This window comes from Equus quagga, chromosome 10 (assembly GCF_021613505.1).
Source record: "Equus quagga isolate Etosha38 chromosome 10, UCLA_HA_Equagga_1.0, whole genome shotgun sequence".
NCBI classification, from domain to species: Eukaryota; Metazoa; Chordata; class Mammalia; order Perissodactyla; family Equidae; genus Equus; species Equus quagga.
The window spans coordinates 97,251,293-97,267,039 of NC_060276.1; the positions used below are offsets into that span (position 1 = coordinate 97,251,293).

Genomic DNA, 15,747 nt, shown 5'->3' on the forward strand with positions numbered 1-15,747 from the left:
TGATTTATTCAACTTTAATATGTAGAAAAATACTATTAAATAAAACTATGAAATGATGAGATTAGAAGCACTTAATAATATTACTTGAGAAGTGATAAATTATTATGGATGTGTTTTGTGCACTATACATGGCTATATTCATAAGTAACTTTAGTAGTATCTACTTGAGCAAATAATGTGACTTATATTTACAGGTGCTGCTATCTTAGTAGATAAAATGAGATAACCTTATTTAAAAATATTGCATTTGAATTTTAAAATACAGCACTGGAAAAAGCTATTTTGCCTATTCTCTGATTCTAAAAAGCCCAGATAAAATATCTTGTTTGGGTAAGATGATATTAATTTATTTTCCAAATGAATGTAGCGTTTCTTCTGATTAAAAAAGGATACTTTTTCATTGTAAAACTACATTCAAAATGATGTGAGAAAGCAAAAAAAATTAAAATCGCCAATAATCTCATTTCCCGGAGATCACATTTAACATTTGGGGGGATATTCATCTAGTCTAATTCTAACATGCCTGTCTTTTCAGAAATCCCCCTCCTATAAAGGTTCTTCAACGCCCATGCATCTTACTTCCTCTTGTTGTGTTCTTGTGTAAAGGGAATGTATTTTCGCCATGTCAAATACACAAAGTGGTTCATGTACCACATCGTTGTCTCTCTTCGTTATTAGTCAGAGGCCCTCGAACTTGTTCAGGTGGTAGACAATTGGACATTATGCTGGTCCTTGTAGAACACAATGACGTACTTATATAGTTCTTCATTTTCAGAACAGGGGGCAATTTTATTAACTGAGGAAAAGTTATTTTCACTTGCTTAGAAATGTGAAATTCAATTTTCATACTGCAAAAGAGATTAAACCACAAACACAGGCACACATGTCCACCCTAAGAACAAGTTGTCATACAAACCCAAATTAGCTGCCTCACGTTGTCTTTGTTAACGAGTATTTGTTTGCTTCTTGTTCGGTCATCCAGAAATGCTCTTTAGCAGGAATAGATGGAACCCGATTGCAGTGACTTCTTTCCATTTTTGAAAATTGGGATGACATTTGCCCATCTCCAGTGTTAACAAATTTCCTCAAAGCCCACTGACAGCTGGGTAGGACGGTGTTGTGCAAGTTGTCTCATTTCCCTGGAATATAATTGGTCTGGGGCCAGAGATTTTAGCTCATTTAGAGCAGCAAAGTGCTCTTTTAAAATTCCCTCACCTATTTTGGGCTTCATTTCCCTCGTACAGTTATGCCTTTTCCAGTCTGAAGAACATTCTCCTTGACAGAGCAGACAAGTAGAGGAGCCGAGCAGTTCCACTTTCTGTGTCATCTCTATTCCTACCCTTCTCCCTTCTGCCCCAGTCAGTTGAACCTGTGTCTTTCTGGTTCTTCTTTCTCTAAATGGAAGTGAAAAGGCCCTGAATGTTGTTTTTAACATTATCACAAGTCTCAATTAGTTTCGAGCTCAGCTTTTCCTCACTGTTTAAACAGTTCTATATTGTTCTTTGTAATAATATCTGCCCTCGATTATATGTCCCTTATTTCATCCCATGTTCATGCACTTTTAGAATCTGATCTTGTTTGAGGATCCCCTGTGTAGTGGCATGCATCTTGTTCACCACCACCCTTTAAAAAATACTTATTGGGATCATTTACTATTACGTTGTCAAAATCTTATTCTTGAGAGCCTCACAGGCTACTTGCGCCATTTTCTCTTCTAAAACTTAAGATCATGGGATCACTACATTTTTTCCCTTCTTAATCTAATAAACACACCACACCACACATACATACACACTTTACTGACAGACAGATGCTACTTTACTTGTCTTATAGATTGTCCAAATCAATAATTGTGTATGGAGATCAAAAGGTAAATAGTATGGGCCAGCCCTGATGGCCTAGTGGTTAAGTTCAGTGTGTTCCGCTTCAGTGGACTGGGCGTGGACTGACACAGTGGTGTTAGCAGCCATGCTGTGCTGGTGGCCCACATACTAAAAAATAGAGGAAGATTGGCATGGATATTAGCTCAGAGTGAATCTTCCTCATCAAAAAAAAAAGGTAAAGGTAAAGGTAAATAGTCTAATATCCCTGATGGTTCACTAAGTCTGTCTCCATATAACCTGATTAGTCTTCTGAACCCTTTTAAATTCTGTCTGCAAATGACTGAAGTTTGGCAATCAGCTTGTCTTAGTTGTTTTCTTGTATAAGAAACACCTACATATATTATGTTAAATGGGAAAGAAAGATTTTAAATTTGTTGGATATCTTTATTGTTAACATGGCTTAAGTAGCGTTTAAGTGAGGAGAGATAAGTACTTGAAAGCGATAGTAGTTGTTATTTCTTAACTGGAGTAAAACTTACGTAAGATGAAACATTTATTTGGGAGAAGAGGAATAGTTTATTCTTATATAAAATTGGAATCTATTAAATTTAGTTCATCATTTCAATCTGTCAAGATATTTTGTGTAATATTCAGATTCTGCCATGTAATTTGTTTTCCATGCTTTTTTGCTGTGTATGACTGTAGCAAGTATGTAAGGAAGTATAGAAAGGTGCCCCTAGACATCTGCGAGACACATAGATATTGTGTTCAATTTAAGTTTGTCAAGTGATTCTACTCATAAAACCAACACCTCAATGAAAAACTAGAACATTCCCATCACCTCATACCACCTTCCAGTTAATTCCTACCCACTATAGGCACCTATTGTTCTGGTTTCTATTACCATAGATTAGCTTTGTCTGTTCTTGAATTCATATAAATGGAATCATGCAGTATGTACTATTTTGATCAACATAATATTTTTGAGATTCATCCATGTTGTGAGTATATCAGTAGTTCATTCCTTTTTATTGCTGGTTAATACTCCATTGTACAAATAGACCACGATTCGTTTGTCTATCTTATCGATGGATATTCAGGCTGCTTCAGTTTTGAGATATTATGAATAAAGATAGCATGAACATTTGTATACAAATCTTTCTGTCAGCATATGTTTTCATTTGGGGGCTTAGGGGTAAATACCTAGGAGTAGAATGGCTGAGTCAAGTGTTTATCTTTATAAGATACTGCAAAACAGTTTTCTAAAGTGGTTGTGCCATTTTACACTCCTGTCAGTCATGGTGGAGAGCTCCGTTTGCTCTTTATCCTCACCAACGTTTGATCTTAACAGTCCTTTTAACTTTTGCCGTTTCATGGGATATGAAGCGGTATCTTATTGTGGTTTTAATTTGTATCACTCTGATGACTAACAACATTAAACATCTTTTCCCGTATACATTGGCCATTCACGAACAGAGATCGTGTCTGTTCAAGATGGTACCCTTCTTAGTGGGGGAAAGTGATAGTATTTTGAGGTCACTTGTATAGCTTGGAAATTGGGAGTGACGGAGACATGTTCCTACTTTCTTTTCTCTTTATTTTCTCTGAGGACTGTTGCACTGCAGTGCTGCTCCTTGGGCAGCAGTGCATAGGCTTGGTGAAAGCACTGCTCCAAGGCCACCCTGTCACTAATATGAAGTGCTGAACATTTTTCTTTAAAAATTGGCACCTGAGCTAACATCTGTTGCCTATCTTCTTTTTTTTTCCGCTTCTTCTTCCCAAAGCCCCCCCGTACATAGTTGTAGATTCTAGTTGTGAGTGTGTCTGGTTGTGCTATGTGGGACACCTCCTCAACATGGCTTGATGAGCAGTGCCATGTCCACGCCCAGCATCCAAACCGGCAAAACCCTGGGCCGCCGAAGCGGGGTGCGTGAACTTAACCACTCGGCCACGGGGCTGGCTCCTGAAGTGCTGAACATTTTAATTTTCTTGGACCAGCTCCTGAAGATAGTCTTTTCAGAGCCATCAGCACTAATTTATTGGTTAGATGCCTACTAGGTATTTAAGAATACAGAAATATAATTTAATCATGATTTTTACCTCGTATGCTATGCTCATTCATTTACTCATTTAGTCACCAAACTTCTACTGATTAACATGGTGGAAAATTCAAAGGTAAAGAAGACATTGCCCCCGCACTAAAGAAATTCATAAACTTCCAGTCAAAATAAGGATGTTTAATTGTATATAGACTATGAAAAACATCATTAAGTAGACACAACGTGCCATAGGATTTTGTAGGATAGATAACTTTTAGTTTCAAATTTACTCCTAAGAGAGATAGTATTTGGTGTGTGTCCTCATTTATCCATTTAACAGGTGTATTTTGAAGCACTACCATGTAGTAGGCACTTTGCTTGGCACTAGAGTGAAAGAAACAGTGATGATTCCTGCCCTCCTGGAGCTCACAGTCTAGTGGATTGGAATGAAGGGATTACATCAGTAGAAATGAGGGAATTCATGGTGGAGGAGAGAGAATGGGCAAAGGTCTGGGGAATGGCCAAGGCATCACTGTAGGTTGTCCAGTTGTGCTGAAGCCTGGATGAAGAATTGGAGTGTCATTGTTGAGAAGCCTGGACGGGTTTCTTGAAGAAATGTTGTGATGTTCTGAATGATACCTAAGCTATTTGGGGTTCATTAGGCAGGTACTGAGGCTTCAGTATCAATGTTTGAGCCGGAAATCCACTACCAGAACCATTCATCAGGAGAATTAATCTGGAAAGAATATGTAGGATGTTTTGGAATGATGAAGGTTGAGGGAAAACAGTTAGGAGGATGTATTACTGACATAGGTGAAGTGTGGTGAATAACCAGACTATGCGTAAAGCAATGATGATGGAATGACCTGGGCAAGAGGTATAAGAGTTAGGATCGGTATGACTTGGAATGGGGAAAAGAAAGGGATAAATCCTACATGAACTGCTGATATCCAACCTGGTAAGTGGGAGAATAGAGATATCATTCAAATAAATAGTGAGGTCAATGAAAGAAACCAGTTTCAGAATGATTTAATGTTGGCTTGAAAATGTTTTCTTTGAGGTTTAAATCAAATGGAAATGTGCTGAAATGCTAGGCAGTAGTTAAGAAGGAAACTTCACTAAAGAGAAAAAACTTAGAAAACATTAATATTTGATAATTGAATCTTTTCCTCTACACAAATTAGATTTATAAGGAAGTCAAAACCACTATGGTTTGTTTTCACTTTTTTGTTAAACTATCTCTGATCTTTCTGGAAGTTTTAGCAGAAGACTTGCTTAAGTCCTCTGGCTGTTTTATTCTTGGGTTGCTGTAGTTCAATAAGGTACACATTGTTGACATTGTACAAATATGCTAATAATGGAGAGAATCTATTCTTGTGCCTGATTTGTCTGATTTCCGGAGGATATGCTCAGTCAACGAGAGATACATGATTGTTTTTTCTCATCTCCCCTTCTCATCTAATTCTGTGAAGGAGAGGAGCATTACCGTACAACAGATAATGAGTTGGAAAATAAGAAAGCTAACCTCAGAAATTAAGGCTTAAAAAAAAAGAGTAGTTTGTATTTAATGCCTGTATAAGTTGGCGAGAGGGACATATAAGGCTTAGTGATGCCCAACATGTGCTTAGAGGTGGATATTTTGTTGATGTCTTGAGGGTTCTGTAATCTAAGCTGAATGCTTAAAATCAATTAATGGATGTTAGACACAGAGATCTGTTTTTATCCCTCTTTATCTTATTTCTGGGCCTTTCCCTTCTCAAGAGCCTGAGAAACTAAACCTTACCTTGATAACTTATGGTAAGAGTTGAAACTTTGTAAAACACAGTTATTTTTAATGTCTCTCTTTCATACTATGCTGTTGTATATATTTCAAAATTTTACTTTTGAACCTTTGTCAAATGGGAAACCACTCAAGAGTACTGTAATATCTTGCCCAGTCTTCTGCTGAATTGGTCAATGAATATTTCTTGAGCAGTTATTAAGGAAAGCAGTGCCCAGCACTGTGCCTGGTAATATAAAGACTGGAAAAAACGTCCTCACGCACTTATAATCTGAATTGCCACAACCTCTATGTTTCTTTTCCAGACCATTTCCCCAAACCCAGATACACAGACATATACGCACACAACCATACACACAATCACACAATTAATTGATCTGTCTTCATATAGCATCTCCATAGCTGCATTATAGCACAGCATTGTATATAGTTATTTGCTTATATACTTTCCTTTATTAAATTGAGTATTGACGTGAAAATATAAGCTTATTTATCATTGTAAGGGTATCAAATACAGAGTAGTTACCTAGATATTTGTTAGAGTGAATTACATTGAAGAGAATACTTACCTGCATTGAACAATTTACCTACATACCTACAAATAGTCATTTACAGATTATGCGATAGCTAAAGCACATAGAATTACTTTGAGTACGGAAGAGAAGTAGTTTGTTAAGGGGCAGGTTTAATTCCTGATCTCTTAAGGAGCAACATGAACATATTTTTAAATCATCTTTGTCCGCTGATTTTTAGCAGTAGGTGGGAGAACTTAGGATGGGTAGATACAAGCAGCTTCATGAGAATAATACTCTATTTTTTTCAAATGATATAGGGAATCCTCCTGCATCTCAACTTTCTACATTATGTGCATCATGAGATTGATTGATCTCTTTGCCAGCAAATGAAAATAAAATGTAGCAGCCTAGAGAAATGCAAGGGTCAGTAATGATAACATTACTCTTGTCATTGTCCTTTGTAGCAATTGTCCTACAAATATCCAAGCAGTCCCAAAATATGTTTGGCTTGTGAATGCTACCTTTGAAGTTACCCATAATGTTTTCATTGAAAATGCAGAATCCAACCGCATTCAGAGCCAAAGCCACATCATGAATCTTAGACTAAGCTCTGCCAATAATGATCTCAGTTATATTATTAATCCTAATTTTTCCTCTGAGGTTTAGGCCAGTATCTCCAAATGCCCACTTGATATCCTTTCCTTCACTCACTTCTCCAGCAAATGGCTAAACCCTGTCTATTTATCTCCCAAATATCAGTTGGTTCCGTCTACTTCTATTTCTGCTACTACCTCTCCAATCCACACTACAATCTCCCCTCATCTTAAATACAGTGATATGTCCTACTTGGTCTACCTACATCCACTCCAGAGCTTCTCCAATCCATTCCTTCTACTGCAGCCAACGATGACCAGCTACTAGCACAGTGCCTGGCCAATAGGAGGCGCTCAATAAATAGCTGTTTAGTCAATGAATGATTCACTGAGTGCAAATATTTGGTAAGCATGGCAAGTGCCAGTAGGGAACTACAACTTTTCAGAGCCAGTGAGATTAGACCTTTTAATCAAACTTTTCCAATCCTTAATCCATTTACACATCATCTTGCTTTTAAAAAATGATATTGTTGCTTTCTCCATACACTCACTGCATCTTTTCTATCCACCAAGTTGACTTTTGAACAAATATTTGTGTGGCTCCAAATTGATAACACCTATAGAAAAAAGAACAAGGAATTTAAAAATGATGTATGTCTTCTTTCAATTATTCTGTCTTAAGAGCCGATGTTTTTTGTTTGTGTGCAATATGTTCCATGGTTAAATATTCCACACATTTTCAAAACCATCCTAATAATTACCTAGAAAGGATTTTCTGTCTGAAGTTGTGTGTTCTATTATCAGGATCACTTAATAAGAGAGCAAGGATGGTCATGGACAAGAGTCTCCTTTTGATCAGAGAAAAATCAATTTGTTTTCTTAACAAATCTAAGTAAATGGAGAGAAAAACAGCTCTTAAATGTTCCCAAGTAGCTCTCCTGAAGTTCTAATGAAAGATTTAGAAGCCAAGGAGGATTGAATAAATCTGTGAACCTAGAGAGGCCTAACATTGATTTTAACAAAGTAAAACCTATTAACTTTGCAAAGTTGTGTACTTTATAACAACAGTCTTCTTTAAAGCAAGAGCCACTAATTTAAATGCCTTCAGAGAGTGGTAGAATGTACACATGCCACACCTGAAGGCATTTGAATTATTAAAATTCTAATGCCAAAATATGTCTGAAGAAAGATTTAACTTGCCGCCTTCAGTTTCAGATCCCCAAGGGCAGAGATTTAACATACATACTTTTTTTTTCCTTTGGAATCTCTGCTTGAAATTGAGGAATACATGTTTTTGGGTTTTTTTGCCCGTTTTTTTGGGAAAGAAAGAAAAAAAGCCTGAGATAACCTTAGAAAGCATGTAGTACTTTAAGCACTTTATGATGAATCCATTTGGTACCCACGTTAATAGCAGCGATAATAGCAAATGTATATATCACTGATGTGGATGAGATAAACACATCCAAAGGAAATTTCATTGTAATTTGATATTAGGTAAATGTCCCATTAAAATAAATCGCTACTGTACATAATTTTCCTTTAGTTCATTGGCAGGATGTTTGCTTTGGAAAGAAGCAGTCTCATTCTAGTTTTAGGAGGAGTTCTCATTATTCTTTTATAGCAACTCTTATCAGAAGCAGATGGGGAATTGTACCAATGAGCATATGTACTAGTAAACCACACAAGAAAAAGAGGGTATTAGAGGAAATCTTATAAGACCACCCTGCCACCTCCAATTCCTATAACAAACCAACAAAAACATGCATATGGTTTCCGCATTATTATCAGTGGGACACAACAAATGTTTACTGAAATACAAATAAAATGAGACCAGGAGAAAGAATAGGCTAAAAAAGTGCATTTTGGTTTTGATTGATCATTTGTGAAAGCTGTTCCTCTTTGATTTGGTTTAGTTTGCACATTACTAATGAAAGATCTGTAGGTCCTTAGATGAAAGTTGAATCTGAGATACAGTTCAAATTTGGAGGCATATTTTATGGTCAAAAGAAGAAAAAATTCCTTCAGTATTACTTAATCCTCAGCTGTAAAGTCTAATACAGACATGAATACTACCAATGAATGACACTACGTAGAAACATTTTATGAATACCTATATAGAGGAGGGGCACCTCGCTCTCCTTGGGCTATTAAATGACCCGGCAGAAGAGGGAACATTTAAGCCAAGCGTTATAGATGAGTAATGAGTTTGACTTGCAAAACTTAGCAGGACAGTCAAGGAAGTAGAAAGCCATTCAGTTTCACTGGGGATTGGAGCTAAATTGAAAGTGGGGAGCATCAGGAGAGCGGGCTGAAAAGGCAGAGGGGAGAAGAAGCTGTAGCGGGCCTTTGGACCCCCCTGTTAGGCTAATGTTTGGGCTTTCTCTTATAGTTAATAGTTAATCTACCTGGCATCATTCTTGATCTCCTCATTCCGGGGTCTTGACCTTGGCTTTGATTCTTGCCTCCTACAACTTTCATTTTTTACTCAAAAATTGCCGTTTCTCTAAGTCATTTTCACTTTTTTCAGTCCTTCCTGTGTTTCATGTACTGTTTTTCCACTCTTGCCTCTCTCTCCCTCTTTTGAACTCCTGGCTTTCCCAAATTTCAGCCACCTTTCAATCATTCTCACTATCCTCATGAGGTGCCCTCACAGGATCACTAGGTCTTCCACCAGGACGGAATCACCTAGTCCACGAATGGGCTAAGCTGAATGTGTCCTGTTCCTCAGCCTGCTGTATGCCTTGGGTATTTGTCCATTCATATTGCTTCCTAACAAAAATTCATCATCTGATAAAAGTTGAAAGATACTTTCTGAAGCGTATTAAAACCTCTGAAGACAGTGGTGACTATATAGTCTAAGAATTAACATGAGAGACAAACTTGTTTAGTTTAATCTTTGAGAAAAGGACTGGAAACTATTTTCAGACTTTTACTTGAATTCTAGGAACCGACAAAGAAACAATTGGAATGATCTTAAGCAGGACAGAAAGAGTAAAGTGATAGGTAAAAGATAATGCATCATATTTTTATGAAATTGCACCATAAAATTCCATCTGGCAGTTTCACATGTCTCTATTGTGTTTATATTATTATATATTTTCACTTGACCAATGAGTAAACTGAGTCAATGATTAAACTGTCTCAAATCCTTAACAAAGTTACAAGTAAATCACAGAATTGGATTCTTGACACATCTACTTGTTCATAGAAGGTTTGTTTTTCTCTCTTCTGTTCCCCTCAGTCTTTATCTCTTCTCCCAATCACTTTTTTCCAAATCAGCCTAATTAGTGATATTTTGCCAGTTCTTTATTTCCTACATAGCTTATCCAATTTGTCATTGTACAATTTCCCATAACTGCTTCTTAACTTATTCTTTTTCATTTGTCACATTTTATTTTCCACTTACTGTTTTCATGGAGTTTTGGAAAGTTTTGCAAGTACACATTTTTAATTCATGCAATGATTTCATATAAAATGTACTTGTTCTTTTTCTCGTGTTCTTCCCTCTATAAAAATGTTGCAGTTCCTTCCTTGCCTTAATTCCTCTTCCCATCAGTTTGACCAGACTTGAAGGACTTAGATATAAGTGTTATTTTCTATAATTTAGGAACATTTCTCAATTTAAAATCACGCAAGAGGTTAAGAATAATGCAGTAACTAAAACATGCCCCTCCTGCTCGCTTGCCGCCTCCACGTCTCTCTTGACTACCCTTGCTTTAATAGTGTATCTGTCTTGTACACCTTTGTCCCCTTACCCCCAGAGATTCTGATTCACTTGGCTTACGGTGGAATTCTGGCTTTTTTATTTTGAAAAAGCTCCCTAGGGAGAGTCTGATATGCCATCCTTACTAAGAATGATGCTTTAATATGGGAATCAAAACACAATAAGCTTTCTATGATGAATAATCCAATAGATTTAATTATGATTTTCTTTGTATCCAAAACTAAGACTCAAGGTTAGTTGCCAGAGAAATAGATAAGGATGCCTATGACAACAGAACATTAATGTGATATCAGAGCTTGAAAATTTTACTAGTAGTGAATAATTTAGTACTTAAAATATTTAGAAGCTATAGAATTAACATGAATTTGTTTTTCACTAAGTGAATAAAGTTGATTGAGGTTTTACATTTAATTTTGTAAATCAAATTTTGTCTTCTTTGAGCTCAGAAGCTAACTGTAAAACACCATGTACCAATTTTTACTTCCTATTTTGAGCCATTATTTTGCTGTCTTATGCTTTATTACTGAAAATTCTCCATGGGTAGATCCTACATAGTAAATACTTCTTGGGATTCCAAATCTTCTCACACAAATGCAGTAGACTGTTTAACGAGCTCTTCTTTCACAAAATTAAAAAAATTGAAGGCCCTGATTTAGGACTCTATAAAAATCAGATTTAGATTTAACAATTTTAAATTATTGCTTCATTCTTAACTATTCAATTCTGTCTCTTATCTGGGAAATAGAAATAATAAAACCCTTGTTGAGTCTACAATTGGGTTGCGCACATCACTGCAGCCAGCAGCCATGAGGTAGAAGGGCCAAGATCAAGAAAAACAAAGCAAAGGGGCTGAGATAGAAATTCTGAAGCAGCTTTAGTTTATAGCATTATAAACCAGCAACAAGAATTCCTTGATGACTTAACAAAGATTTACAAGACATTTACTCTATCATCTTACTACTCAATGCATTGTCCCTGGACCAGCCGTAGCAGCATCCTCTTGAAGCTTGTCCCGTCCACAGCCCTACTGAATCAGAATCGGCAATTTAGCAAGATCTCTAGGAGATTCTTATGCATGTTAAACTTTGAGATGCACTGCTATAGCACACATCTAATAGGTGCTCCATGCATTTTTAAAAAGTATTGCTAATAGCTGTGGGTATTGGATAACATTGGGGATACAAATTAGAGTCATAATCTTTCTCCTCTAACTGCTTCCCTGACTTCTGTATTTTAGACAAAGATTTCCCCATTTCAGTAGTCGTTCGTGATTGCATGATCCAGCTAGTTCCCAAACCTGTTGTTCTGCCTTAACAGTTCACGTCACCTCTAGTCTTTCCTTTCTGATGCATTGTCAAAACTCTACTTTTAGCCCCAATGCCTATCTCCCAGACTCCTGTCCTAGCTGTTTTACCTGTGTCCTTGCCTTACATTAGCCTAAACTCTGCCTGAGAATTATCCAGAAGTATAGCTCTAGCTCTGACACTCCTGTACTTAAAACTCAAGTCATTTTCTGTTGCTTTCCAATGAATTGCAAACTCTTTAGTAAAAAGCAAAGTCCTCTCTGCCCAGGGCCAGTGTACACCCAGGATGGCACCTCTCCCTAAACTCCCACTCTCCTACAGTGACCTAGAGCTCAAAAGGATCCTCCTGATCACATCATGGAAATTGCCATAGGCCTTGCCTTCTGCCATCCCCTCATCCCCCTGACCCTCCATGTGCCTGCGGTCTACCCATTCTTTAAATTCCAAATTCTCCCCAAAGGTCTCTCTTGTTTATCCTTCCACTAGTGGAGATCACCCCTCTTCTGATCTATCATATTTTGAGCACCTTGCTTTCTCTATTCTACTGTATGCAGCATAATAAATTATCCTTTGCAACTGTGTCTAGTCTCCTCAAGAGATTATACACTGCCTAAAACCTAGAAAATTGTGCTTAGTTCTTTGAATACTCTAGGAGGCCCAATAATAAGTGTTAATACTGATGATACCAAGGCAATGAGGAGACTGAACTCCTCCCCTCCTCGCTTCCTCCTCTCTTCCTCCACTTCCTTTATTTATAGATTCAGGCATTCACTCAACAGCTACTTACTGAAGCATCTCATGCACTAGATATTAATACTAAGCATTAGGGACAAAATATGAATAGGGCACTGTCTTTGACCTTAATGAATTTGTGGTATAATAGCAATATAGACACAGTTTGTTATGAATGGGTGTACCAGTTACTAAGCAGTGACTGTCACAAGTAACACTGATCTGACTGGGTAGTAAAGAGTGAGATGTAAGTAATGGAGCAAAATCAACTAGTTGCAAGGAAATATCACATGTTTATTAGAGCACATCTCATGCACATTTAAGAGAATAGTATGGTCAGGAAAGCTTATGAATATTCAATAACTGTGCATAGTTTTATAGTCATTGTGAAGTACTGTGACCATGGAATAATGGCCTTGTTATCATTTTTGCTGCTTTATTGAATCTTTTAACTGCTTAAGTTATACTACCAAAAATTCTAGTATCCAAAATAATATGTGAAATTAGTTAAAAAAAAAATAGGAGTTTATGTGGAATGAGAGTCTAAAGGACATTTGACCCAGTCTCAGAAGACATGCATTCATTCATTTATTTGGCAAGCATGTACTGGGGTTTACTATGTACTTGGTATTGGGTCAGTGAATAGGGGAACATGAGAATATTAGATAATTAGAATCATATCTATCAGGAAAGTGTTCCGCATACTGACTTTATCCCATCAGTATGTAAGGATTTGTAAGTACTTTAGATATAATACAGTAGCTATCTTAAGTTCTCATATTATTTCATTGTCTGAACTTCAGATTTAGTAATGGGTTATTTTAATTGCCTTAAAAATTGTAGATTATCTTTTTTAAAAAAACAGTGCCATTTTTATTTAATAGTAAAAAATATTTTTGTTTTTATGCGTATTTGGTTGTAATAGTCTCTTTTTTTGATGGAACTATTTTTCTGACACTCTGCTCTTAAAATTTCATTCAGGATAAAAAGTAGAAGTATTTAAGCTTGACACCATCAATTACTCATAAAAATGTTCTGATGGCTATAGATTATTTTTAAATTTATTGCTGCACCTTAGGGATTTCTTGATAGGCTGCCTCTGAAAGCAATTAATTCTCAGTTTTATGTGGTTTTATAATGCAAAATACATTGATGGAAACAGAATTTGAAATAAATTTCCTTCTAATATAGTAATGAATTTTTCTTTAAATATCTCTAGAGGTTTTTTTTTTTTTTAAATACTGTGGCTAAACTGCGTTTGTTCTTTTTCACCTCTCATATCGACAGTCACTAAGAAGTCCAAATACTTTTTTCAGGTTTTAAATTTTACAACACTTCATAGACTATTAAACATGGAACATCCCTGTGGGTACAAGAAATCGGATTTGCTCTTGAGAAGGTTTCCGACTAATTGATTTGTAGGACATTATAACATCCCCTAGCTGACAAACTTTACAAATATAAAAACTGGAGCTGAACTGAGAGGACGCTTTTTTACCGACACATAAAAGCTGTCTTTCTATCTTAGATCCTTTGGATATAGGCATGTCAGTTTCATAGAGAAACTTTCGCATGGAGCTTTTGTATTTCTTTCTCTCCCAGTAGAACTGCATGTGGTAGCACATTGTTTAATCTTTCCTCAAATAAAAGGACATGGGGCTTCATTTTCGTTTTGCCTTTTTTGATATCTTACAGGAACTCCAGGATGGCATTGGGCAGCGGCAAACTGTTGTCAGAGTATTGAATGCAACTGGGGAAGAAATAATTCAACAGTCCTCAAAAACAGATGCCAGTATTCTACAAGAAAAATTGGGAAGCCTGAATCTGCGGTGGCAGGAGGTCTGCAAACAGCTGGCAGAAAGAAAAAAGAGGTAGGGTGACAGATAAAATAGGAATTCTAAAATTTTAGCAGAGCTGTTTAGCTGTCCTTAAAAAAGAGATTTTTGTTGAAGACCGTAACCAGGGTGGAAGCACTAACATTAAGGAGCCCATCAACAGTTAATCAATAGCAACAATGAGCTTTCTCTTTCTCATATAGTAAACCATGTAGCTTATGCTAGTTAAATAGGCAGTGTTTTTCTATTTTAAATTTTCAAGTTTGTTTTAAAAATCACAAAATTGTTTAAATATGAATGTCTTCAGTTTATTCCAACTTGAACAAGCTGAGTCTCAATTACTTTTTAAAGAAGATGAGAAAAGGTAATTATAAATGATGATTTTGTAAGAAAGACTACTCTTTGGCTAGATTTTTTAACAGCTACAAATGTGACTATGATGCTGAAAAAACATGGTAGTAATATTTACCTTTTAGTTCTGATACATTTGTTAGTACATTCTTGAAGAGGAAGTTGGGCCAAAAATGTTCATCTCTTAAGGGGAAAACAAAACCTCAAAAAGGTTATTGTTGAATTCAATCATCTTTTAACTTTCTCTTGGAATGTATTAAAAGCACAGAAAGGCAAATGTATGCGGCTGCAGTTGGAAGGCATGGATATTTTTGTAAATGGGATTTTGTATTATGCTTCCAGTTGTTGATGCTAATGTTTCCTGTTTCATAAGGGACAACTTGGCCTTTATTTACCAAAGGATACTATTGTTATGAACAATGAAAACTCAGTTCTATTGCCAAGTTCTTGCCCCCTACCTATCATCTACATAATAGGTGGATTTTAATATTCAGAAAGCTAGAACAACTCATTGCTGAACGTCTTTGGTGAGGGTGTATTAGAAAGGTTTTGGAATTATGTCCCTTGTCTTTGCCCACCTCTTCTTGCCACCTTGCTCATGTTGCGTTATTCAGAAAGTAGATACAATTCATATTCCTGTACAAAATGGATGCACTAGTTGACCTACACATACACACAAATGTTGCTCAAGTTAAAAAATAAGAGCATCCCATAAAAACATTTTTATTTTAAATCTTAGTTTAGAAAATATTGTAATTTATATAGGTAACATAACTTTAACTTTGTAGTTCAACTGATTTCTTAGGAAAGTCGTAACTTTTTTCTTAAATTGAAATCCTTGTAATAAAAACACAACTAGCCCGTGTTTTAAGTAACTGATAAGTTTACACTATGAACAGGTTTAAACCTGTATGTCATTTCTGAACTATACTCAATCTAGTCAAAAGCAAGATGTTAAGAAATGAGAAGATTAAGGAAAATTGAATAGCATGCCATAAAAATAAGTATCTTGAATTCATAAGGTGGTTTAAGTTGATTGGAGTATTATTTT

At 36.2% G+C, this 15,747-nt stretch overlaps 1 protein-coding gene across 9 annotated transcripts in view; it reads left to right on the forward strand.

The window, feature by feature from the left end:
• Positions 1 to 15,747, forward strand: part of DMD (dystrophin) — a 2,273,580-nt gene that overhangs the window by 1,474,298 nt on the left and 783,535 nt on the right. For all 9 annotated transcript variants that reach the window (XM_046672830.1, XM_046672828.1, XM_046672833.1 and 6 more), the window contains one exon: positions 14,206 to 14,381. In XM_046672830.1, the coding sequence (XP_046528786.1) occupies positions 14,206 to 14,381 (176 nt within the window). The remainder of the gene's footprint in view (positions 1 to 14,205; positions 14,382 to 15,747) is intronic.